At 41.9% G+C, this 27,465-nt stretch overlaps 1 protein-coding gene and 1 long non-coding RNA gene across 7 annotated transcripts in view; one reads left to right on the forward strand and one right to left on the reverse strand.

Annotated features, from left to right (window-relative positions):
- Window positions 1-11,234: 11,234 nt before the first annotated feature.
- The window catches only part of MID1 (midline 1), a 261,649-nt gene continuing 245,418 nt past the window's right edge, over window positions 11,235-27,465 (reverse strand). For all 5 annotated transcript variants that reach the window (XM_081907604.1, XM_081907605.1, XM_081907607.1 and 2 more), the window contains 6 exons: window positions 25,063-25,211; window positions 21,309-21,436; window positions 20,703-20,846; window positions 14,440-14,601; window positions 13,530-13,737; window positions 11,235-12,499 (listed from right to left, as the gene is read on the reverse strand). In XM_081907604.1, the coding sequence (XP_081763730.1) occupies window positions 12,151-12,499; window positions 13,530-13,737; window positions 14,440-14,601; window positions 20,703-20,846; window positions 21,309-21,436; window positions 25,063-25,211 (1,140 nt within the window). In that variant the 3' untranslated portion in view covers window positions 11,235-12,150. The remainder of the gene's footprint in view (window positions 12,500-13,529; window positions 13,738-14,439; window positions 14,602-20,702; window positions 20,847-21,308; window positions 21,437-25,062; window positions 25,212-27,465) is intronic.
- Window positions 13,746-24,618, forward strand: LOC309367988. 2 transcript variants are annotated; one of them, XR_014167453.1, is made up of 3 exons: window positions 13,746-14,200; window positions 23,484-23,614; window positions 24,367-24,618. It is a non-coding gene; the product is annotated as an uncharacterized lncRNA (long non-coding RNA). The 2 variants fall into 2 exon arrangements; XR_014167454.1 differs by having other exon boundaries at window positions 23,487-23,614.

Below are 27,465 nucleotides of genomic sequence, written 5' to 3' on the forward strand. Positions count from 1 at the left end.
CCCATTGCTTTTCATATAAAATATTTGTTTTTTAATTTCACCAACACTGCAGAGAGAGAGACTGGCTCTAAGTCACTGATATAAGCCTTCAAATATGTGAGGCTGTTTTTAGCAAAGTAAAATAAAAGTCTTTCCTTTTGTTTAGTGCATGTGGAGAGAAGACCTCATAATTCTGCATGACAGAACAAGCTTGAGTTAAAAAACAACAACCCATTTACTAAGAGACAGATAATATCCGACATACACATCACAATGTGCATTTTTGCCGTTCCAAAAGATGCAGCCAATCATGTGCAATTGCACAACATGATGACATCACTTGCACAGAAGCTGCTACATGTTATTCTATGAGGAGAGAGGACTGCAGCATCTCTGTGGCTCTTGCAACATGCTTAGAGCATTCTTGGAATAGGACAATATAAAATAAGCCTTTAGACATGCCACCACTACAAACCTTTCCCTTTGAAATTCCTCACTTCTTTAGTAGTGTCTCTTACAGGCAAGAGAAAAGAAAGTTGGGCCATGGATGAAAATCCCTATGATGTTTGTTCTCTTTTTTAAAAAAGATGGCTGCTCCAAAACCAAAATAAGACAAATGATTTTATTTTTTCTGATACTTTAACAGCATCAGATGTAATCCTGTGAGTGCAGAATCTTCTCAATGAAATAGTACAGTATTAAACGGGAAAGTCAATTATACTCTCCTGTTTTGCACCAGTTTTGTTTAAACTCATATGCCTTTTCTCAACTGTGTGGGAACGGTAGCTGGGATCCCACATAGCTGGGGTTATGTGTGAGTAATCCAACCACATGGGTGGGGACCAAGTGTGTGGGCTCTCCCCACAAAGTAAGTGCTGATCCAAGACATTGGGGCACCATGGGCCAGGAGTCAGCTTCGCCTGTTGAACAGCAGCCTGAAGGGTGCTGAAGAGTGACTCCACCTGCGGCTGATCAGCCTTTAAGGACACAGAGGAGAAGGAGTTGATGAGAACCAGCTGGCTTCAGTCTTCTTAAGCAGAGCTTCCAGCAGCAGTCAGATGCTGGTAACAATGTTTGTAGTTCCTGGACTACCTTGCTGCTTCCTGCTCATCTTGACCCCTGAACATTGGATTCCCTGACCCCTGAACCAACGGACCACATGGAATGCTGTTTGCCCAGCTCTAGGACTCAACCTGATTTCGGATGTTGACTCTGCCTCCAGGCAAGTACATTTCAGAGACTCTTCTGGTTGGCTGGCCACTCCCACTCCACCAATTGTTCATGCTGTTGCTCAGTAACAACACTATGACATGGAGTGACAATTCGGGGGAGGGGGAGAACCATACTATTGGCATTGCCAGTGTAGTTCAGCCATGTGGGAGCTGATCACTGATAAACAGCTGATGATGGCCTCAGAAAATAAAAACGGGGCACCACTTCAAGTCAACCTCATCCACTAATTTCTAGCATTTAAGATTTACCAGCCTAATTTCTTAAGACTCTTTTAATGTTCTTTTTATTGAAGGGTTCACTATGAAGTATGACATAAATCTAGCCTCCCTCTCTGCAGGCAGGGCTTTGTGGACTGGCAGAACCACTACCAGATCTCTGTTCATGTCAGGCACAGTGGAAGGTTGTGGGGAGAGGATGATTCGGCTCAATCTGGATCAGTTGTGGTACCAGCTCCAGGCTGGCACAGCAATGAGCCCTAGATTGGGCCAGAGGCCTGGCTTCAGTGCAGGTTTGCATGCTCATAATGAGAGATCATTTAGAATAGTGAGGATTTGATTCTCCTAGAACAACATTATATGAAACTGATGAGGCCTGAGACACACAATTGGAGCCGTTTGGTGAGAGTGTGAGAGCATTTACTTTGATTAAATCCCTGGCACCTTCAGCCAGGACTGGGCAAGATCTCTGCCATTCATCACAGATACTATTGAACCAGATGGACTTGGTAGAAGGAAGTTCCTACCATCACAAAGTCAGCAACAGTTCATTTTTGAAATATTATTACTAGATTCGGTCATATTGAAGCATTTCCTCAGTGCAGCAGAAGGAATAGAGAGTTGGACTAGAGTAAGTCATATTTTTTATGATTAAACATTCCAAAAAATTCATGGATTTCACCTCTCCGCCCCCACCCAATGGCTGCGTTCTCAGACTTTTAAATGAAGTTTTGAGTTGACAGAATGAGGTGCTGGTGGGCTCTAAACCTCATAGGTTCTCAGAACAAAGGGAAACAAATGCTCTTTGGGTCATGGCCTGAATCCTGCAACCTTTAGAGACTTGACTGACTGAGGAAAGAAAACAAGGCAACCTCATAAGAGAACTATAAATACCATAGGAGTTCGCCATGACCGACATGATGATAAGGAATGCCAGTTTGAAGAATGATTAACCATGTATTGTAGGTGTGCTGCTGCCAGGAAAAATGTCTGAGCTTCATAAATCCTGTTATTATACTTGGCTCGGCTAAATTATATGCACTTCATTGGAAAAGCAATAATAGGTGACTAGCTGCTTGCTCTCCCTCCGGCATGGGCTTGCTGAGCAGCCTCACGGACATTGCACAGAGTGCATCTGTGACGCAAGTGTCCAGGAATGTGTTGCAAAGCTGTTATTAAACATTTTCCTTATTTTTCAAGTTGAGAATTCATGACTCAGAGATAATTCCTTAACACAATGGATTTAGAGAGGTGTGGAGAAATCCTGCATAATCCATCTTTCCCGGGAGCTGACACATGCACGATTCATTTGCTTGGCATGTGAATGAAGCCACAGGCATCTCTGGTCAGTTCTAGCATCCCTTAATCCCAGTGAAAGAGCAGTACATTCGGAAGCATGGGAGTTCACTGTGATGGCCCCTTGGAGCCTTGCTTCGAAGGAGAATCCAAAAATGCAACTGCGTTGATCCTAACAGTAGCGGTCAGTAGTGGCACAGGAGCAGCAGCAGCAGCAGCGGCAGATTGGTTCTGCTGCCGCACCTGTACCATGCCAACCTGTCCCCTTCTTCTCTCAGTTACTGGTAGTGACCTCTGCACTTGGGAAGCCAAGTAAGGCATGTTGCCCCCACCTGCTTCACCCTGCCAATTTCTACTGAATCTACTGAATATCTCCACCCACCAGAGATTTCTGTCTACATGTATACATAGCTAATACCCAATTGATTAGGAATCAGCTGATAGTTATAGTGTAGTAACCTGTGCATGCTCAGCCTTGGCTAGGAAGACCTGGGTTCACATCCCTGATCATTCATGAAGTTCACTGGCTGGCCATTTGCTCTCTGAGTCTAGCCTACCTCACAAGGTTGTTAGGAGGATATTGTGAGGTTAGCCACATTTATGTGTGTCACCCTGAACTCAGCGGGGGCCGTGTAGCATACAAATGCAGACAACATCAAATTAACACAGTATGGTTCTTCACATGCTGGCGACGCTCATTTTGAACTGTAAAAAACAGCTTTGTAGGGCAATTGTGTTACTTCCCAACACATATTTAATGTAAAGACCAGACACAGTTGTGTCTTTTAAAATAGTGGAGGAAAGGCAAGGCAAATGGACTAATACATCCTGTTTATTACGACTCCCCAACAGTGCAACCTCGGCAAATTTTTTTTTAAAAAATAAAGATATCAAACCCATTTTTGTCCCACATGGTAGGTTAGAGTTTATTTATTTATTTTTCTTATCAGAAAATTCTTGTCAATCATTTTGTTGAAAATAAATGAACCTGGACTAAATTTTATTTAGTCTGTCTCCAGCTCTCAGGTGGTTTTGGTTTACACTATGCTCTAGCTGCATATATCTTGTTTCATCATACTGACATACTTTAAAGATAAATCTACCTTCTAGATTTTCTAAGTCATTCCTTAGAAAACCTAAAGAGCTTCACTCACATCTATCAGTTTCACAGTCTAAGGTAGGCTTTCTTACACCACACAATTCACAAGCCATATTCCACTGTGTTTTTTAAAATGTTTCCTTAGCCTCCTTTAGGTAAGGCAAAGGACCCCTGGACGGTTAAGTCCAGTCAAAGGCGACTATGGGGTTGTGGCGCTCATCTCGCGTCAGGCTGAGGGAGCTGGTGTTCATTCAAAAACAGCTTTCTGGGTCATGTGGCTAGCATGACTAAACTGCTTCTGGCTCAACGGGAAACCGTGATGAGTGCCAGAGCGCACGGAAACACCGGTTACTTTCCTGCCGCAGCGGGACCTATTTATCTACTTGCACTGGTGTGCTTTCGAACTGCTAGGTTGGCAGAAGCTGGGACAGAGTGGAGTAGGTGGCACTGTGGTCTAAACCACTGAGCCTCTTCGGCTTGCTGATCAGAAGGTTGGCAGTTTGAATCTGCGCAACGGGGTGAGCTCCCCTTTAAGTATATATTACATGCCAGCATAGCAGCTTGTAACATTCTCAATGCTGAACTGGATGTGAGCTGAACTAGTTGCCTTTGTAAAGGGATGAACGTGAACCAGAATTTGTTCCTTTTCAGACACATTGAACTTGAAGGAGAACTGGTCCCTTTTTAAAAATGAACTTTCTAAGCTCTGGAAATCAGTCATGTGGAAGCAAATCATGAGGTCATGCGTACTCTTACTGCAAGGACATAGCCAAGAATTTTGTTAGGAGGGACAGAACTGATGTGATTGGTCAGTTAAGTATTTCTATTGTTTTACTTGATGGGGGCGGGGAACTGCTCCCCTGTCTCCCCCCTTGGTTACACCCATGTCTTACTGTCTCTTCAGTTGTTTATTGCGCCAACTCTTCCACTGCTGTTCCTGTGTTGGAGGAGGGATGCCTGAAATGGTGGAGACACCTACCAGATGCTCCCAGATGCTTCATGAGCAGGAATCCAGAACATGCAGAATTCTGGCTCACAGGAGCAGACTTTGGGGGTTCTGTGGGCTTTTCCTCTGTGTAAAACATGGGTGGGAAGAGCTGGCATGGGACACAAGTGTTTGTGAGGCAACAGTGCACAGCTCCACTGTCTCCTAACAATTGAGATCATGAGGAGAGACTGCCCGAAGGAAGTCAGAGAACCACTTTATAGCTACTACCTCAAGCAATATGAAACCAGGCCCACTATTATGTTGACACCAACTAGCATATAATGATGGGGAAATAATAAACTTCCCAGCCCTGCCCAAAGCTGTGTCTGGCTTTGGTTTAGTAATCGTCTTTGTACAAAACGTGTCAGACACTTACTGTCAGGTTGATATAACGGTGCAGCTATTTGAATTTCCTCCCAGCAGATTTAATCTGTGGAAGACACTTGTATTAATCAATGGTGATTGGTGAATTCAGAAAGGTTGACTAGGTGAACGCCGGCTGCATTCTCAAAATACAGGCTAGGATAGTTATGTGAGCCAAAAAAAAATGCTATTTCTGACATTTGCCAAGGATGGTGTCAGGAGGGTTCAAGACAACACAGAGGGCAGGGCTTGATTTGACCCCAGAGGTCTAGCCTCATCATCTATTTCAGAGCCACAATTTGCCTTGCTGGAACATACGGAGTAAGTGACTCTGATCATATAGAGCACATTTTCCTGGCCACAGACTAACCCTCATGATTCTCTTCTGGTTATGAGGAAGAGTTTCACTTCACAACAACCCTGTGAGGAAGGTTAGGCTGAGAGTTAGTGACCAGTGAACTTCATGGGTTAACCAGTGAACTTCATGGCTGAACAGAGATTTGAGTCTTGGGCTACTACATCTCACTGCTTCTCACATACCCTCCAACATTCCTTTGATGAAACTAGGAACATCTTATTTAATAATTATTATTATTATAATTGGGATGCGGGTGGTGCTGTGGGTTAAACCACAGAGCCAAGGGCTTGCTGATCAGAAGGTCAGCGGTTCAAATCCCTGTGACAGGGTGAGCTCCCGTTGCTCGGTCCCTGCTCCTGTCAACTTAGCAGTTTGAAAGCATGTCAAAGTGCAAGTAGATAAATAGGTACCTCTCCGGCAGGAAGGTAAACGGTGTTTCCGTGCACTGCTCTGGTTCACCGGAAGCGGCTTAGTCATGCTGGCCACATGACCCGGAAGCTGTACGCCGGCTCCCTCGGCCAATAAAGTGAGATGAGAGCCACAACCCTAGAATCATCCACGACTGGACCTAATGGTCAGGGGTCCCTTTACCTTTACTATTATTATAATTATACCCCACCCATCTGGCAAAGTTGCCCCAGCCACTCTGGGCGGCTTCCAACACATATAAAAACGTAGTAAAATATCAAACAATTAAAAACTTCCCAATACAGGGCTGCCTTCAGATATCTTCTAAAGGCTGTATAGTTACTTATTTCCTTGGCTCGGGGGTAGCATAACTCCACACACAGTAACATTTCTGTGATGAAAATAAGGACATCCTAAGGAAAAGCTGGACAATCCAGGATCAAATCAGAAACGACGGCTTCTGTGAATCCAGGACTGTCCCTGGAAAATAGGGACGCTTGGAGGGTCTCCTCTCATAGCAAAGTGTCTGCTGTCCTCCATCTGAATATTGGAAGAAGTCCAGATCTCCATGAGGTGGTGAGGCTTTCCCACAAAGTGGAACTAATCTATTTGGTAAGATTTGGCAAAGGCAGTTCACACGGAGTGCTTTCAAACAGGGCCTAGAATGTTCCATTCATTTGCACATGGCCCACCCTGCTGCTAAGTTCTTGCAGATCTTGCCAAGGGAAGTGAAAAAGGCCTGCTGAGAAGATGACCTCTTCAGCCCAGGGCTTTCTATGAAGCATATAGGGACCTGTCTGCAGACCTTCGGGATACAATTACAAAATCAGCCATTGAGCCAGAACAGTGGGGCTGCTTCTCTGCTGTTCTTTAAAAAATGCCATGTGATCTCTAAAGGATACAAGCAGTTGGGACCTCAGGATCCCATTCAATTCCCCTTCCCACCCCCCCACCCCACAAAAAAGGCAATTTGGTTCGGTGATTATAGAATTCATTAATGCATGAGAACACGCATAAAAGGAGCCACCCTGAGCAAGAATCTACAGAATTATTTCCAAATCCCTGTATCAAATGAACTCTGTTACTTTAGCTGACAAGTGCCGTCTCGCTTCATTCATTTAAAGAAAAATGAACAGTATTTCCCCCCTTAATAAAAAAAATTCTCTGCCTACCAGGATTAGTTTTTACAATGTTTTAAAATATGCAGTCATTAATGACTGGGGGGGAAACTTGGGAGCTGTAGAAACCCTGTGCCTCTTTCTATGACTGGCATCAAACCAAAGCTGTTTCTCCTATATATATACATTGAGTTACAGAGATAAGAAACATTTTTTGGTAAAAAAGAAGAAGGGGGCATATTAAGCAATTTTGCATACAAAAATGTGTATCTTAGGAGCAATTTGCACTAAAATGCTTTATTTACATAAGGATTTTTTTTTTTTAAAAAAGTTCTTATCAATGGATTTTCATAGTTAACATGCATCTCTGTCTTCAATTCATAGAGTCCTTTCTACAGGTCCATTACATTTGGTGTGAGCCATTGATACCATAGATATTTGGGGGTGGGGCGGTTGAGAAAGAAGGGTGTAGCGATTTCTCATTCTTTTGCTTAGTGTATGTACAGAGTTTTTGTGTCGGCGTTGCAGGAACTGGTTCTTTATTTATCCTTTTTTGCTTTGTTTGTTGTGCAAGAGGTTGGAGAGCCCAGAGCATGCCTTTATGGTTGTGTTTAGTTGATTGCAGTGAGTTTTGTTTGTAGGTGTGAGGGGTGTGTGTGTTGGGTCAGATTAGCCATATCAATATGTATGTTGTTGGAGTGCTCATGTTGTTGTCTTGTTGGGCTGTTTGTGTGAAGCCATACCAGGGTGAGGGTGTCCTCTTTTGTTTGACCCCATGTTAGTTTCAGTTTGTTGGTTAGCTTTTCTAGTAGGGCTGTTTCTCAGAACATTGGCACAGGGAGGGCCAGATGCACCTTTCCCTGGACAGTCTCCCTAGCTTCTGTCCTTTTCTTTACCTATATTCATGTATGGGGGAGAGGAACAGAGCTGCAATTTGGTGGTGGGAAAACAACTTGAACGGAGAACCCCCTTCTCACTCTGTTCTACCAGGATGTGTGACTGGAGAGCAAAAATAACCTCTTGTCAGATGAGACAACATAAACCTGTAAAGAGGAGAGTGGTTCAAAGACCCATGCGTGTCATTCCCTCATAGCTAACCACTGAGTATTCCCAAATCTTTGGCATGTAGGGGAACTGCTTACAGGCCACACAGCAAGCTTGCTTAGCCATGCATCAGCTCCAGTGATATTTTTTAAAAAGCAAAACTAACAATTGCTAAGCAGATGCCATTTGGAGAAGAATGCTGGTGTTCATATTGCAGAGTGGGGCTTATGTTTACGTGGATTTTTTGTTTTTTTGGAATGTCAGGATGAACAGTCTGGGCCCCTTCCCGACTTACACCAATGTAAATCAAGAATAATTGCTTTGAAGCAAGGGCTGGTGGAATCCCGGCTTGAGCGAGACGGAACTCAAGCCCTGGGGGGAACAGGCATTCCTACCCCACTGGTTTTGTGCAGTTTAGGATTTCAAACACATCCCCAAGCATTGATTTTAGGAATGCAGGGTAGGCTCAGGCAAGAAAGCAACAGATGGATTCATCTGTGCAGGCTTGCTTATGACAGGGGGGAAAGGGAGGGAGGGAAGGCAGGACACCCAGCTATTGGGGAGATGCAAGCTTCCACCTGCCATCTAATTGTGAGCTGTCTCTCACAGCATTTCACCCCTTTTTGCCCTCTCATAAAGTGCTCTCTCACAAAGACATTTTTATTAATACCACTGTCATTCACATGACAGGAGCAGAGAGCTGAAAGACATTCCCGCAGCATAATAAAATTATCCCTTCTTGGGGGATTAAAGCGGGGGGGGGGGAATGAGTGGCCACATCTCTGCCGCACCTGCCCTCTCCCTGTTTGTCCTTGTGGAAAAAACAGCCAAGGAACTTGGTCAACTTAAACATACCTGCTTAGAAGATGCACACTATTTACTGTATCTTGCTCACCAACACGATAATGTCCATATGGGGTATTACTTAGGGATGGACAGCGTCCAAAGAACAGCACATTCAACCTCCAAAGTGACAAGGGAATAGCATATACAACAGCAGTAGACAGCCTTGGTTTTTCCAACCTAATGACAGGCCAAGGAAATAGTGGCGTTAGCAGCAGTTGCTCAGTCTGCATGGAGGAATATAATATCTAGCCTTTTTTGTTCCCTTCAAAATTTAATAATTTGGTTCTGGAAGTTAGATCCTGTTTTCCAGTTGCAATAATGGGGGACGGGGGGAACTGTTGGGTTTACTAAAATAGAAGAGATATTCTTTGAGGGAAGGAACTATTGTTCCACTCTCTAGAATATATTGTTAAATAGGAATGTGGGAGCTCTGCCTTATTTTCAGTGAGGCAGGCTTTTTACAGGAAGCAAAAAAAAAAAAAAGGGGGGGGGGGCTTGTAAGCTAAACTCAGGCCTAACACACCCTATTCAAGTTCCCACTTTTATTTACATCTGGCATTCTCTTTCCTTTGGCTTTTTTGCATAGAGTTCACAAAGTGCCGTAGAACCTTGGGAATCAATTTAAAACAGATGCTGTTCAGTGCAACAGCAATACGCATGTTGCTTAGAAGCAAATCCTACTGTGTTCGGTGGCTTACGACCCAGTAAATGGTATTTTTTTTTAAAGGATTGTAACCCTGAGAGCGCATGATCAGCCTCGTCCCCAACCATGTCTGCATTCATGGCCCCTTCACCTCAAATCTGGCTGCATGGAAAAAGCCCTTAGTAAAACACTGAACTCTTCAGACCAGAAATTCAAGATGAAATGTCTTTTAAGGAGCTGTTTGTGCAAGCCCCGGATGTTTACATGGATTTTTGAATGCATAAAAACAGCTGGTTTGATGAATTCTTCCCATAGTCTTTCTAGTTCTAATGATGCGATTACCTACATTTTAACTTAAAACACACACAAGAGCCTAAATTTGTAGCTAGTTGATCTGTGCAATAGACATTGCTACAAGACACACTAATTTCATACAAAGTTTCGCTAAAGGAATGTAATTGTTTGAATGTAGTGCGGGAATATAAATCTCACTGTACAATGTACAATTGCCATTAAAAAGTGGGCCATGTTTCTTTAAAAAAAATCCTAGGTAAGAAAAGTTAAAACTTCATTATAGCTTAATTGTAAAAGAAACAGGAGAATACCAATGCAAACTATTTTTACAGTGTATACCCATGTTCCTATACAATAAGTCCTCTTGAGTTCAATGGGACTCATTCCCAAGTGGGCATAGGATAGCAGTCTTAATTAGTTTAATTTCTGTAGATGCAGTGAAGTGAAGTAATGTGTACTTTCTGAACCATCCCCCCAAACACAGAGATTAGCGCACAGACTAATGTTGTCATATTTATACAGGGCAAAGATCTGCAGAGAATTCCAAGCATTCCAGCATTTTACCAAGCACATTACAGGAAAGCATTAGATTAGGGAAATGATGAACGTCTTGTCTTATTTTTATTTGCCTATCGCTTTAAACGAGGTCTTCTTCAAACCTTTTATTCTCTGCCCTGATACCCAGACTATCTTTTTAAAAAGGAAACACTCCTTGAATTGATTTCACATGTGCCACATAAATCATTTTGCAGTAATGTTAGGGGGTGCCTGTATAAGAAACAGAAATTCCCTTTTAAATGTTCTCATGTGAGGTGTTTAAATCAGTTGGTGCCCAGTCAGGAACTTCCATTTAAAGTCACACTCAGTCTTCTTGGGTTTATGTCATCCCACCTGTGGATGGATGTGTTATAGAGAAAGCATATTTTTCATCTTCCCTGCAAGAAAAGCTTTGTCGATTTTTATACATGCCTTGGGCTTTTTTAATTACTATGCTCACCTGTGCTGATGTGCATGTACATGTTTTTACACGCACATCTATACGGCTATTGAAATGGACAAGGCTTTTATGCCCCTGTTTCATTGAAGACCCATGATAGTGGAACAGATTGATGGGGTGCTGCAGAAAGGAAAGTTACACACTGAAGATGTGTGTGTGTGTTAGTACAGGTGGAAAAGCAGGAGGAGAAAAAGCACAGGGGCAGAAAAAATACGTGATTTCATTTCCACTACATTCAAATAAGCCCTGGCAATGTCACTCCTGTGACATTGCTGCTCAGTGTATAGCAGGAGTAGACAGAGCCCTAGGCCCCTTCAAGCATCGAACACAATGATACACCCAAGTGCAGCCTCTTTCCTGGCACTGTTTACAAACAGATACCTCTGCTATTTTTATTGATACACTATATAACATAATAAAACAAAATGCTCACATTTAAGTTTTTAATCAGGTGTACATAGCCCATCTGCAGCACAGCATATGTGGGTGCTCCTGGTACCTTTCAAATGATGTGCATCCACATCAGTACCACCAGAACGTGATCTTCAAGTGGTACTTTTTTATACTTAAAATGCAGCCAGACCTCTCTCAATTGTCCTGGTTATCTGAGACAAAAAAGAATCAAATGTACATATCCTTAAAAAGTGACAAAGGTGAAACATCAGTAGGAAAGGAAATTGCGATCCATAACATTGACTGCTGGTTGATTTAGAATGCTGACATTTCTCGATGTAGAAGTTAATGTGCTCCAAGTGAAGAGGTGTTTCATGTCATAAAAGCGGCACTTACGAAAGTACCACAGGAACAAAAACGGAAGCCATTCGTATTGCATCCTTCCTCTCAAATAATTCCAACTTGTTCTCTCTTTTATAAAATCAAAATACGGGGAACGGCTAATAAAATCTTTGTGACAGAGCCCTTAATGTGCAAAAACAAGTCATTTTTATGAGGTGCCCAAATGCAAATATCCAAATTAGGGTTCCTTTTCTTTCTTTCTTTTTTAATATATAAATAATTTATAAATTTTCCTGAAAGAGACTAAATACAAAAGCATTCTGAGAAATTATTAAAGCCTTATCTTGTCTTTAATACAAAAGAAACAGTAAGACTGACGAGGTCATCCCATTATTCTCAGTCCTGGCTTGAAGCATTTAGGGTCGCTTTTGTATGAAATGCGTTTCTGTTAATATCTTTTTTCCAGTCAAAATTCGGTGGGAAGTATATATGAGGGATACTGGACATTCATCATCCATCTCTGTTGAGCAACAATCATGGCATATGCTCAGTGGAATCTAAGTGGTCTGGGATGGGAAGCCCCGTTATTATTGTCAAACACTTATTCCAGACAGTGAACGTTGGGCACACAGGCTGTGCAAATGTAATGTCAAATGTGTAAAGATGCAGGGAGTTCAAAGCATCATAAAAGGCCAAGGAACCATTGTCATAGTCCAACAAAATTCCAACACGGCGAAGGTGGGGTGCAGGCTCTATCTGAATTTCTTTGCTGTTATGTCTCACTACCCACGTATTATTACAGCGGCAAAGAACCCAAGAGGCAGAATTCTTCCCGATCCATTCGTGTTTGGGCGCCGACTTGTAAGAAATGCCAATGGCATACCTGCAAAACAAATGCACTTTGAGAAAATGCACTTTCCTTTCATGCAGTCTTCTGCACTTTAACCTACTGTACTCTGCAGTAACATGCATGCCTCTTTCTGTTTGTGCCTTTCGTACTCTCATGAGCTGAAGGCTAACCAAAATGTCAACACATATTTAATTAATGTTCTTCCTTACAATCTGAAAGACAGGTCATGCACATCTTACTGCCACAAATATTATTTGCTGTAACTATGCAATTGCATAGGATATTTGTTTTCCTGGTAACGTTTTGTGACCCTCCTTTGAAACCAGCGATGGCCAGACAGCAAGATGCTTGGCTCACAAATTCTTCAGGGTGCTAGCCCTCCTACTCCAAGGATTGCAATGAAGGCTTATCTCAGGGAAGGGGGTGGGGAGATGGTCTCTGATGTCTTAAAGAAGTTGGCTGGTGCCTGGAGGATTATAAAGGAGGCAAACAACATATCTTTGCACTCAGGAATCTCCCACTGGACCACAAATCCCTTGATTCCTGGGCAGGAAATGAGATGCAAAGCATTTGTTGCAACTATAGGAAGACCTATGCAGCTGCACTGGCAACGACATGCTTGGAGCGTCATGGGCTTTCAGGTGTAAGAGGTGGGTGCAGAGCAATCAGGAATATTTAACTCCATGTGCTTCTGGAATGGGCCCAGGACCTTCCAGAAAATAAGCTACAGAGCCATCTCCACTTCTGTTCCAGTCCAGAACCTGTTTAAGGTGGAAGCCTGATCCATCCTTGTCTTTGCAGGTCTTGTCAGAATAAGCTGCGAGTCTTCGGACAGAGATGGTACTGCAGCTACCTTTGGGAAACTATAGTGTTTTAGGTGCTGAATATCACATATTATGTTTACTGATAACCACCAACTTTTTTGGGGGGCAGGCAGGGAGATTAAATAATGGTTTAATGTTTATTATTATTTTCCTACCGTAGTTTCTTCACTTAAGAAAATGCAGTCAATCACGAGCTTCTATTCATCACAAACATGAAGGAAAACATGTGTTGTACTTACCATGTGCTCCCGCTGATAACCACTTCCCAGTAATGCCGTCCACTGTCAATAAATACATTGCCCGCTACCCCGTAGCTCCCTTGGCTGGTAAAGCGCTCAGGTGTGTGGCTCTTTTTAGAAGAGGTTTCGTCACGCTCCACTGTCAAGTTGTCATGAGATACTTTCAGCTTCCTGTGGGCAGACTTGGGATCCAGTTTAAATGGCTGGCCTTGATTTGGAACAAGATAAAAGACTGAATGAGTGCTGCATCCTGAAGCCTGTTTATCACACAAGATTAAATTTAGCTGCTGGCGATCTGTGAGTGATCTGTTGTGTTTAAATGAATGACTGCTATTGCTCCTTTTTGAGTGTAAAACCAAGGACTATGCTTAGGGCCAGTGCTGCAGAAGAAACAGGATTTTCTTTGCCCCTGGTGGCTACGTGTTCTTAATCATGATTGCTGTGTTGCATCTGCACGTCCCCCATCTTTGCTTGGCTTCTTGGGACACTAAAGTGGAGCGTTTGAAACTGTCTGCTATTCACAAGGAAGTAACCATTCTTTTTCATGCCTCCAGGGCTGACTTCTTCTGGATAAGGCTCCTTGAAGACTTTGATTGACATCTGAAGCCCTCTTCATTCCTCCACACAGACAGTGAAGTGTGATGGGCAAGGACATGCATGTCTACTCAAAAGTAAGTTCTACTGAGTAAATTGGGGCTTTATAGGAGGGCAGCCTAAATTAGCTTCCATAAACAAATGCAGGGGCTGAAGGTCGTTAGCAGCCATGTCTGCCAAATGAAACAAATGGCCCACAATTGAGGAAAGTGCTAAAAATATGAGGTCTTCTGTATCTTTCTGAAGTGTCAGGCTGAGTGGAACTGAGATGAGGGGGAAACAAAGTGCACAGAGGGGTGGATGCAACATTACTCACTGTTTGTCTTCAGCTTTCCTGGCTCACTGTTTCGGCTGCCAGCCTGATTAATGGCCTTCACAACAAATATGTACTTGGTGCCACTCTGCAGGCCATGCACCGTGTAGTGGTTTTGCTTGATATTAGGAACAATCATCCAGCTGTCGGCCGAATTACACAGACCTGCAATTTCAAATCAAAACCATTAGTCCAATCCATGGAGGAATTTCTGGAATGCACCTGAACAATGAGGTGAGCCTGAAAAATGTCACTGAAGAATCCAAAAGCAAATAAGCTCTTTGCTTCTCTAAATAGCAAGAACGCGGCCAACTGAATTGTCCACTCACTGAGGACAGATTCACGCTTTATTTCTTAAAGGATTTCAAACCGCAAATACCTGTTCAGAGTTGCCAACTGTAAATGAGCCACACATATTTAAACTGGCATTTTAAATGGGAATGTAGTGTAGCTTTCATAACTGAGAGGGCCATGGTTAATTGTCTCCTATTTGCCAAGCCTGTCCCCTTGCCCAAACAACCTTTTGATCGGATAAAGTTGATATAGTCTTTACTTGGACTCTGTTATTTTAACTCATGTACAGTCTATGTTCTTATAGTTTAGCTTTTCATCCTTTAATTCCCATCTTGTTGTTATAATTGTTCTCTCTGTTTTATATACATTAGAAAATGAAGATTTTTTTTTAAAAAATCACCTTACACACAAAAAAGTAGCTCTGTGCAGAAGGGTTCTATGGAAACAGTTATAGCTCTTGAGTCAATATGGATGACATTTGAGGATGTCCTGGTCCAGTTTCTATACATTTTTTGTGGCTTAGCCCAATACATTTTTGAGACTGACTTGGAGGGCAGGGATGTGTCCTCAATTCTGTTCAGTTAAATTTAAACTTCTAAGTGAAAATTAGCAGCTCATAAATTCCCTTACCCAGCGGCATAGGTTGAACAGGGCTAGAATTGTATTTCCATTCTCTTTCCCTAGATGAGCATCTGTAAGATACAGTTCAGGCTTGTGCTACTGCAGTGACATTGAACTAGACAAAAGTTTAGACTCCTTCCAGTTTTATGAGCCATAGGCATACGAGCAGAAGTAACAGCTGTGAAGTACTACTGTTGCCCATCAATTCAGGTTTCTGATTTAAAAAAGCAGGGCTTTAAAACAAGGAGAGCAAGTTCCCACATGTGGTACAATAATGCATTTTTAAAGCCACATTTTAGAAAATGAATGGAATGCAAATTAGAGACTGGAATAGTGCGTTGACTGTAACAAGGCTATCATGCAGGATTTGTGAGATACTGGAGGCAGGAAGAGAAGAAGGATTTCTTTCTTTTTTCATTTTACAATCTGGAGGTAAATCATTCATAAAACATCTTCTCCAGGATTTGTTGCTATTGAAGTTCAAAAAGCAGATGGGGAAAAAAATATTCTCACTGCAAATCCCCCTATTGCTGGACAATGGAATGTTTCAGCAAGACAATGAACGACACCCACAGTGCAAAAGTCACAGGAAGACTATATAATCTCCTGATCATTTCTGGCACTTAAAATACAAATCTCATTTATAGAAGTGGAAAAAGTGTATCAAGAGAAGGAGACAGACATATGAAGCTTCCCCCTCAGGTCTCACACTAGGTTAGGAAAAAATAAATCTGCTGAACGCAGATACTTTCTGAAAATTGTCAAGGGGGTATTTTAATGCATTTATTAAAAATAAGGTCTTTGATGATAAAATGCAGGGAGCCAGAGGCTGACCTTAATGTACAGGTAGATTCCTGTTTTGGGGGTTTTTCTAAACCACTACCTATGAATGGGAAGTAAATTTATATGCACTACCTTGACTGCACATCCAAATACCTATCCCATTATGATTTTTAAATCCCTAGCTAACTTGCAAAAGAATTTCTGCAATCAGACACCAGTGTCTCCCTTGCCCGCATAACCATTTCTGCACCTAGCCACCTTTTTTTTTAATTATAAGAAAATAAATGAACATAAGAAGGATTTGTCTACCCAAGCGGGGATTGGAAATCAAACTGCAGACATCTTCAACGAAGTCTTATTTCAGGATTTCCAAAAGCTGGCTGTTTCTTAATTTACCAGTGTAGTGGCTACATGGCAGAAGATTGTTTTCTTTATAAATAAAAACCCTCATAGGCACAGTTTCCAAAAACGTGATGATAGTATATGCTCAGTGCAGTCCTCTCTTCTGCTCTGCTTTTTGTAAGTGCGCAGCTGACAACTTTTAGCACAGAGAGGAACTTTTAGTACATCATGCACAGCTACATGCTAAATGAAGTATTACTTACGTAACTTTGATTCCAAAGCATTCAGAAGACAAGTAATTGTTTTCAAAGCTATTTCAAAAGGAACTTAATTGAAATGTCTTTTAGATTTATTTATTTTAATATCAGTTTGTGCAAGGAGTGCATGAGTTTTTGAACACACACCAACGAATCAATGATTTGTGAATGTTTCTCACAGGGGAAATACTATAAACTAAATGTCAATGGAAAATCAATATGAGATTTTCAGGAAAGCTCTTCAAGGAATCTATTTTATATATATATATTTTGCAAAACCCATGCAGATTTTCTGGTCTGGCACAATTTTTTCCACATGCATCCTTGTATGGAATGTTTATTTAGGAGGGGGAAAAAAAACCCCATATAACTGACCCAACAACTGCTCCAAATACTTTCCATTATCAGCTGTAGGAAATGGAGTGCCATGAATGTATTAAGTTCTTTCGCATGCTGTAGCTAACAAAGGGGAGCCTTCATTGTGGGAGTGGGAAATTACAGCCATACAATTCTGTCTACAAAATAAATTTGTACATCAACAATGGTTTGCGTGACTAGACTTCTGCATACAGAGCCACTGGTTAAAATAGATGTATGTGCTGGCCGCACATGCTTAAGCCCACACTTTTCCATACCCTATGGCATTTTTAGTGTTGGGAAATAATTGTGAGTATATGTGCCTTCAATCTGTTGTTAATTCCGTAGAACAAAAGAGTTGTACCCAACTATAAATTAATGAACCTAGGATAGCCATGACCATTAATGTCAATAGATCTATTCTGAGCAGGGTTAGAACTGGATACAATCCACAGTACCAAAGATAAATCTTCATATGATAGGGGTTTGCCATATTTCAAAATGTGAAAATCAGGACACAAATGTTGATGAGCTGGCTATGTCCAGGAAATTCAGAACGTATGGCACCTTATCATATGATGAGTTCAAAGGAATATTCCCATCGCAGTAGAATCTATGCTTTCAACAAACAGTGAAGCTCTTCCTTTCTTAAATTATGGCAAGAGGCACGGTAAAAGCCTGTCTAGATATAATCCCATTTTGACAACAAATTTCATCCCTTGTTTATCTGAATCCATCTCTGCATTACACCCCCACCCCCAAAGAAATTAAGCCTCTGAAGCGATCCCTTTAAAAAATAATGACACACAACTAAATACACCTCACAACTAAATACTATTCAGTTCTACAGAGCAAATTCCGGAGCAGTGAGCAAGCTAAGTTGAATGTGCGGCCATATATCAAGAATGATACATTTATGGTGTCACTAGGGAATGAATGCATGGCAGTTGCACATGGCCTGCTATGCTATCTGCTTCCTCTTCAAAGATGATGACCCTCTCAGGCATGAGCCATGCACTCCCTGGCTGCAGATTACCTGTGACTACTAGCAAATTTTAGTCACTTTCAAAAAAGAGAAACAATAATAAACACCTGGTTTACATACTACAAGACCACAATGTTGCAAAAATGTAAGAAGGAAATTTTAACTTGTTTCAGTTACAGTGCTAATATTGGTGTAACAAGCATCCACACAGGAAAAGGTTTTTCCTCTCCATAGGTCAGTTTTGTTTTCCCAGGCTACAGCAAAAGTTTGAAAACAGCAAGAAAAAGAAGCCAGTCAGGAAAGTAAATACATTCCAGAGAGACATAAGTCTGATTGCTGTTCAGAAGAGGAATCTTTCTAGAAGCACAAGGGTGTGAGGGAAATTGGAAAACTCACCAATCACCACACTGCCATCTAAGAACCTTGCACATGGGAATTTTTGAATCTCCCAGCTCCTCGTTTGACACTCTGATTAGTATATGCCACACAGGCAATAAGCAGCAATTAATAACCCCACATTTTGGTATAACTGCTGGGTTAGTCAAACCATGACATACAATAAATATTTGGCCTCTCCACCCCTTTAAGACAAGATACTGAGTCATTATTAAGCTACATTTCATAAAGATGAGGCTGGCATCCTTCACTAGCTTTCTCACAATGCAGAAGCTTTGTTCTAAAGTCCTACCCTAGTGCTTTTCAGCTGACCTAATGTCTTTCCCACCATCCTCCAGTTTGTCAGCGTAATACCATGCATAGAAATGGGTCAGACAAAATGAAGCGCAGCTTCTTATCACTTAGCTCTCTCTCCTTGTCAGTGATTAACCAAAGAAACATCTAGCCCTTTCCGTGTCTTCTTCACTTCATCTATTTTGCTCTAATTCTTTTGCAGAACTCTTAAGATTATTTGCAGTCAGGCTATCTGCAGACTTCAAGTGCCTAAGGAAGATTTCCATATATATATTTTCCTGCGCAACTCCATTAAACATTTAGACATCATTGATGTAAATTAAGTGCTATCTGGAAAATTCATGAAACCTTTTAGACATATGCTTTCAATATTTTAGAATTCATAATTCAAATCACATCTCTATATTTACTGAGGTGTCTTAAGTTTTGAACCATGAAACTAAAACACCTGTTGACTGGTTCAGCCAATGCCTAAAAAGAGAGTTTACTTCAAATTTGGTGATACAATAGTTCAAAATAGCAAATGGTCATCAATGTTAGAACCTAGACCAGAATGCATGCAGAAGTCTACTTCACTCCTGACGTTCAGTCCAAACTTGCATAAATAGCAGTGACTGCACAATCCTATATTTCAACAAATAATCTCTAGAACAGCTTTATTTATAAAATGGACCAGCTGCTTCTTTTAAAACTTTATGTCCAAGGTTGCATACAAAAATAAAACCATGCCACATAAACACAAATAAATAGCAAAATAACCAACAGACAGTCACAATTAAATAAAAAGCAGCACATTTTACTACTAACAAGAACAAAAAAACTTTTTTCATTTAATATTTGGAGAAGGAAACTAATTCAGAGGAAAAAATACATGACTTGTAAAATATATACACAAACTCAATAACCCAAACCTTTTCACCTTCAGCATTAAGTAATGCTCTGTCATCACTAAACACTTCAGAAAAAGCAATAATTTAAATAACATAAACTAATAGAAACTGTATAGCTTTATCACTGACGTAATGATATTTAACGGATGCATGATGTTGATGAGTAAGGGCTAGCAAGTTAAACTTGATCTGTGATAAAATAAACAGGTCCATTATGGAAATGAGATTGATTAAAACAAACAAACAAAAATCCACCTCTCTGGGTAAAATCAAATGCTGTTGTTCGCCTACAGAATGGGTTTTTATCCACAGAGGTATCCATTAATGTAAGAGAAGGAAAAGCAGCTTTCTTCAGTTCCCCATTCTTCCTGCAACCACCAGTGTCCCCCTAAAACCAGTGGTGTCCAAACTTTTTTCTGAAGAGAGCCAGATTTGATGAACTGAAGGGCCGTGAGGGCCGACCAAAGGGCCGACCAAAGTTGTTAAACTTTTTTGAGGATTGAAGTTATTCACCTTTTTAAAATGATTTTTTAGGATTGAAGTTCAGCTTTTTTATGATTTTACCCCAAAGTTGTTCAGCTTTTTCAAGGATTGAAGTCGGTAAGGTTTTTTTTAGGATTTTATCCCAGGAAATAAAACCACCACAGGGGCCAGATTATGGACTTTGGACCTGCCCCTGAAACAGACTTTGGACATCCCTGCCCTAAAACTATTTCAGAGGGTTGAGGGATCATCTAGAACACTGAAAAGTAAATCACCTCCCATTTCCTTATGTTAGCAGATGACGCTGCTAGATCTAAAGCTACCCCAAAAATGGAAAGAAAGCTTTGGATTTCACCCATTAGATTAATTTCTATTGCTGTATCTATAGTTGATGTTAACACACTGATGGGCTTATTGCCACTGTCCTGTATACATTACTGGCAAAAGATGAAGCATTGACATAAAGTGAGGAAGGCTATAGTGTCTTTCTGTTTTCTATTTGACTGGCTTGCAATTTGTTGGAAATCAAAATCAAACATGAGATATAAAATGATTTGTACTTACTAATTACATTAGCTTGCCCAGTGAAAATGGTATACTGCAACTCATAGGAGACCACACTGAATTCATCATCTGACGTCCAGTGGACTGTGATTGTGTCATAAGAAGCTGTACAAAGCTCTTCTCTAATGGTTGGGGGATTTGGAGCTGTGAAAAATTAAAAGCAACTGTTAACATTTGTCACATAACTTTTCCCCTTCATTCCAATCATTCATCCCATTTCTCACATTCACTTCTTCTCTATAGTCTCGCATTATGTTCAAAAAGTTGTCAGCTATGCGCAGTGCTTTTTTGCTGGGGGGAAAGGGGGAGGACTCACAGCGAAATAAATAAATGGCTAGATATGTTGTGGGCCCAGTTGCAGTGCCACCCCCACCCCCGCCCCAGGCAGTGGCTAAATGTAAGAGACAATGAAAAAACAATCATCTGGGTTAGAAATAGCCACAACTTTATTGATTAGAGATGCATATGGATTGTTGGCTTGGGCATTGGGTGGGTTAATAAAATAGACAGAGAGATATCGATTGATCGATCAATCAATCAATCAATCAATCAATCAATCTATGCATACACATGCACAGACATACACTATACATTCTAGTATCTTACCTGTAAGATAATCAAGGCATTCCAGTAGTTTCTTCTCTCTGGTAAAATCTAGCGCAAAGGTGTCAAAAGTGTCATTGAGATTAATTTCAGGAATTAGAACCTGGGAAGATGCTGTTGCCATGGCGACTCTGCAGTGGAAGAAACGGCTTATTTAGAGCCTGGGTTCAGGCTGGGAAATTATTTTGATGTCTAGGGTACATAACATACATAACACAAGTGGGGAGGGGAGGGAAGTGTGCTTGGGGCATGTGCTGAACGCTGTTTCTACTGCACCAAATAGCAATAAACATTCCCATGGCCATTGGAACACAGAAAAAGTCCATATTATACTAGGTCAAACAAAAGAAATATTCTTTCAGCTCAAACAAACCTGTAGCTGCTCTAAGATTCACTGCAGGGGTCATATTGCCAAGCATCAAAACTACTCAAAGTAATGTCATACTTATGTTGCTTTTGTTAAAAAAAAAAAAGGCATCTCAAGTTAAGACTGAGGTGAACAATGGCCCCATTTTTGGTCATCACAATATCTTTTTTGCAACACAGTAAACTGAATTGGGTTTATTTATTCTGCTGAAAATTTGACTGGTATTCAGCTTAAGCATTAAGCGTGCTGGAAAGAAACATCAGAATGAGGGTTTTATTTCATACCATTCAAGAAACCCTGCAGAAGCATGCAGTATTTATTTCTTGTAGAAAATGATTTTGGCAGGTGTTCTTTTGCACTTTTTCTTAACACAGCTCCACTAACTAGCATGCTATTCCAGGTGTTCACACATTTTCTTTTTATAAAGAGAAGTGTAGAACACTTCTCCAGCTTATAGCAGCCACACCATTTTAACCCTGCAATCTGCTGGGTGAAGCTAAAGCCATAATATTTCATTAATGTCGGTGGGGGTGGGAAGCTGTATAGGTTTGTTTGTTTTGTAGCTTGTATTTAGTTTTGGACAAGTCTCAGCACTGTACGAAAGCTTACAAAGCAATGAAGTTTTCAGTCGGGGATCTCAAAGACACGACAACGCATACCAGAACTGTAAGTGGATTATTGTGTTTTGAGAAGATTCAAAAGAAAATTCACGTTCACTCAGGCATAGAGAATAAGCTTCCTTCTTGTACGGTGGGGAATAAGCCAATCTTGCCTGTCTGGAAGCAGCTACACACTTTCAATCAATTACACTCATAATATATATACTAAATCAAAATGTTTTGATTGCTCCATTGGTCCGATTTCCCAAAATGAAAGATTTAGTTCTCCACCTAGTACTGAAAATTCAAGTTCAAAACTCATGGTAATGACTTCAGTCTCAGTTTATGACATCGAAAATTTAGTATGAATTATGCATTTTCATGAATTGGGTAACTTCTTCTGGTTCAGATGAATGCTGAAAAATAGCCACTTATTCCAAACCATGTTCAGTTATTTCCCTAGCTCTAAAAAAAGATATGTAAGGCAGGCATGCTGTCTAAATAAAGTAGACATCATGCTGGTAGATCCTACACAATCATCCTGAGGAGTGCATTTAGCTACTGCCTTATAATTATGATGAATTCATTTATATACCACTTACTTGCCAAAATGGCTTTGAAGCAGAAGTATAATTTTTTTTATTAAATATTGCCTGTACAGAGTTTGGTTGGGTGCAACCACTAATAAGATTTCTATGGTGCTTGCAATACTTTCCAAGCAGAAACTATTTTGAATGTCTTGACCCCCATGTATGTGGAAGCACAACTTGGTTACAAATGCTCCTGGGGTAAACTAATAGAGCCTACCATCCTTATAAAAATAAATAAATTCAAAATTGGTCCTTGCATAGCACACAGCTTCTGGGACCTAAGCTTGTGGATCAAACTAGATTTGACATTAATTGTGTATTTGCATTTAACATGCACAGTTTTGTTTTTGTTTTTTTTAACATAACTTGCAGCCAGGGGAGTGGGACCCCATTACTGGGATCAAAACAGGCATGGAAAGGGAGTTTAATCCTGACAAAAATATATCCTCCATATTGGGAGGAAAGATTCCATTGGAGGTAATGGTTGACCCAAATGAAAACACAGGAAGTAATACAAGGTTTTCGATGTACACATTTTTAGCAATGCATTTTCAGGGGCTGTTCGGTTCTTTTCTGTACCTTATCTACACAACAGCATATTGCTATTTTCTATATTTTAAAGCAGAAATGTAGTTACCATGATGCGAGAGAAAGAAACCCAATTCAAATAGCTGCAGGAAATTTGGGATCCTTAAAGAACCTGGAGTTTGAAATGAAGCTTTTGCCCAGTTAAAACAGGATGTGAAATGTACCGTATTTTTCGCCCTATAGCACGCACTTTTTCCCCTCCAAAAATGAAGGGGAAATGTGTGTGCGTCCTATGGGGCGAATGCAGGCTTTCGCTGAAGCCTGGAGAGCGAGAGGCGTTGGTGTGCGCCGACACCTCTCGCTCTCCAGGCTCCAGGAAGCTATCCGCAAGCCTTGCGTGCCCGGGGAAACTCCCCCCGGCCGCGTAAGGCTTGCGGGCAGCAGCCTGCAGCGTGGAGCACGGGGCGCCCTTTGGAAGACGCCCCGTGCTTCGTGCAGGTGTCAGCAAGCCTTGCGCACCGGGGGGGACTCCCCCTGGGCGCGCAAGGCTTGTGGGCGGCAGCGTGGAGCACGGGGCGCCCTCCGGAGGACGCCGGTGCTTCGCGCAGGTGGCCGCAGCCTGCCGCCCGGCGGGCGGGGCACCCTGAAGCAGAGCGCCCCACGCGCCGCCGGACAGACATCCGCAGTGTAGGGAGCCCTGCAGGATTTCCCCGCAGGGCTCCCCACGCTGCGGATAGCAGCCTGCTGCCCAGCGCGTGGGGCACCCTGAAGCAGAGCGCCCCTCGCGCCGGGCAGACATCGGCCAGCCCCACAAGCTTGGGGGACAGCGGGGAGGCGCAATGCAGCCATCCCACTGTTCCCCGACCTGGTTTTTGGGGGGAAATAAAGGAAAAAAATTTTTCCTTTATTTCCCCCCCCCAAAAAAGTAGGTGCGTCCTATGGGACGGAGCATCCTATGGGACGAAAAATACGGTAAGTAGTATTTTGTTTTCTGCTTATTAGATATAACTTCTCGAAACTGGTGGTATAACATTTTTATGATTTGTCAAACCCTCTTCTATGACAGGGTTGAGAAACATCTATAGCCAACAGTCAGGGATGATGGGAGTTGTAGCTCTTGGCTGGCAATATTTTTAACACTTGGCTGGCAATATTTTTAACACCAGTCCTACCATTCTATTAAATATGTGGTAGCATCTACAGCCTTGCAGATTCCTATATATTTCCAGAAGCAGTTTTCTCAACAATGTTTGGCATTTTGTTTTTGAATACAGTCATACCTTGGATCCCGAACACCTTGGACTCAGTTGTTTTGGCTCCCAAACGCTGCAAACCTGGAAGTGATTGTTTCGGTTTGCGAACTTTTTTTGGAAGCCGGACACCTGACGAGGCTTCTGCGGCTTCCAGTTGGCTGCAGGAAGCTGCTGCAGCCAATCAGAAGCCACACTTTAGTTTTTGAATGTTTTTGGAAGTTGAATGGACTTCCGAAACGAATTCCATTTGACTTCCAAGGTACGACTGTACTGGCCACTGGAGACAAGCAACAGTGGAGGATTAGCCACATTGTACTTTATAAGATCTTCAGAACCACCTGACTGGAGTCTGTTAGAACCAGAATGTTTCGCTGTCTGGCCTGACCCAGCAGGGTTGTCCCTGTGTGCTTGTGACACTACCTTTCTGTTGTGTTTTTCGCAGACTGCAAGAAGCGTGCGTGATCATTCTCCTTCAGAGATTGCTCAGCTTGCGAGATGAGAGAAGTGGAGCGCTCAATGCACTGCTTGCAATTAGCTATCTGCTGGGCGAGTTTCCTCAGTCTCACCACCTGCAAAAGGGGAGAGAAGAATATAAGAAAAAAAAGTCAGGTGCATGAATTCAAAAACCATGCTTTTCTACAATTTTACCATTCTTCAAGGCCACGGCATAAATTGGGTGCTAATGCGAGTGGCTTAACTAAGAAGCAAAAGTACCATTTACACCTGCTCTCTCTGAGCCTATATTGTTCCAAGTAAAAGCTTTATTCTCCTCACTGGGGAGATCCAAAGTAAGCACAGCTGGCAGATTTTTCCAATGGCAGGAAACGTCACTTCCCATCGGTCTCTGCTTCTCAGATAACAAAAGTCTATTGTGATGGCCAGTTCCTCCAAAATGATGTTTTCAAAGCAGCTTACAAGGTGTGCTACGTATTGCTATAAATTCCTGAGCTTGTTTACAGGAAAAAAGTGACCCTAGAATATAACCTGACTGAAAGGAGTAATTCATGTGAACTGACAATAAAATAAATGTTAAGCCTCAGATGCTTCTATTTCTTCAGCTTTTGTCTTGGGTTGAATTTAGTTAAGTAGAAAACACTGTGATGTTTGTCTGTGATATGCTGGAAAATGTGTATACTGCACACAACTTTTGCAGCGGGGGCAGGCAGGCACTTACTGAAATGTAAGTGGAAACTATCTGAAGTTGTGAATTTAAAGCTTGCCTATCTACAGCTGATAGAAGATACTGTCCTGCAATGCCCCAGAACACAGGAAGCCCCCCTCAGCAGAGTGTCATTAGCATCAACATTGCTGGATATTCCAAATGGAAATGGAAGAGGAAGGAAATCTAATAACTCTGTACCTAAGAAACACATTAAGCTCTGATTACATGTTTAAAAAACAGGAAATTGATAATTAAGTAGACTGGCAGTAAGTTTGGAATTTTATAGTAAAGATAACACAAAAAATACTTGCAGGGTTGCACTTATTAAGCAATAAACATTGCATATCATGACTCTGCTGGCAGACAATTAACTAAGATAAGAGTTATGTATCCTGACTTTAAGGCCACAACAAACATGAGATTTATGTCCACAGTCCACTATCAGTGTATTTCTTTGAAAGTAAGCATTAAGTCCAAAACCACTTTAATTCTATTTCATTTTAGAAAAATGAGGACTGGCATTTACATTGAATCCTAAACAAGTTTCCTCAGAAGTGTCATGTAGTGTATGGTTCAGCTTGATCCCATGTGTGTGTGTGTTAGAATTGGTGCCTTAAAGAATCTATAGTTCACCCTGTATTGTGCCACAGGAAACACCAGGAATGTTGGTTCCTGCCCTCTTATAGGTGATGAAGTAACAAAAAAACATTTAAAAGGATTATTCTTGCCAACAACACTAGTGTTCTGTAGATTATTTTTTAAAACACCCTTACATTTTTAAATAGTAACTGTTTTTATACTTGTATTCTAGCCAGCACCAGAGACTACCGTATTTTTCGCCCTATAGGATGCACTTTTTCCCCTCCAAAAATGAAGGGGAAATGTGTGTGCGTCCTATGGGGCGAATGCAGGATTGCAGACATCTGTCCGAAGCACGGGGCGGGCTCCGCAACTCGCCCCGTGCTTCGGGCTTCAGGAAGCTATCCGCAAGCCTCGCACGCCCGGCGGGAGGTCCCGCCAGGTGTGCAAGGCTTGGGGCGGCAGCCTGCAGCCCAAAGCACGGGGTGAGCTGCGGAGCCCGCCCCATGCTTCGGGCAGATGTTGGCAAGCCTCGCGCGCCCGGCGGGAGGTCCCGCTGGGCGCGCCAGGCTTGGGGCGGCAGCCTGCTGCCCAAAGCACGGGGCGAGCTGTGGAGCCCGCCCCGTGCTTCGGGCAGATGTCGGCAAACCTCACACGCCGGGCTTGCAAGGCTTGCAGGCAGTAGCCTGTTCTGGGGGCTGGGGAGGCTCAGGCTTCCCCCGCGCCAGCCCTGCGCCTGGGGAAAAAATAATTTCCCCCCTTTATTCCCCCCCAAAAAAACCTAGGTGCGTCCTATGGGGCGAAAAATACGGTACATTTGTTCCTTAAATCTGTATTTTGGTGGATCAACATTTTAAAGTATTGTGAGGTGATAACTCATTAAGTATTAACCTAATTGGTTTGAATATCCAAACAGAAAGTGGTGATTGTTTTTAAAATACTCTAATACCAAAAATGGGATAAGCAATGCAGTCATTTAACTGCTAGGGAGTACGTGTGACAGTCACACAGATAAATTCTACATTGCTATTAGCATTTGGGGGGAAATAACTGCATTTTATCCAGGCACAAAATATAAACAG

Source organism: Podarcis melisellensis (assembly GCF_964234715.1).
Source record: "Podarcis melisellensis genome assembly, chromosome: 4".
Lineage (NCBI taxonomy): Eukaryota > Metazoa > Chordata > Lepidosauria > Squamata > Lacertidae > Podarcis > Podarcis melisellensis.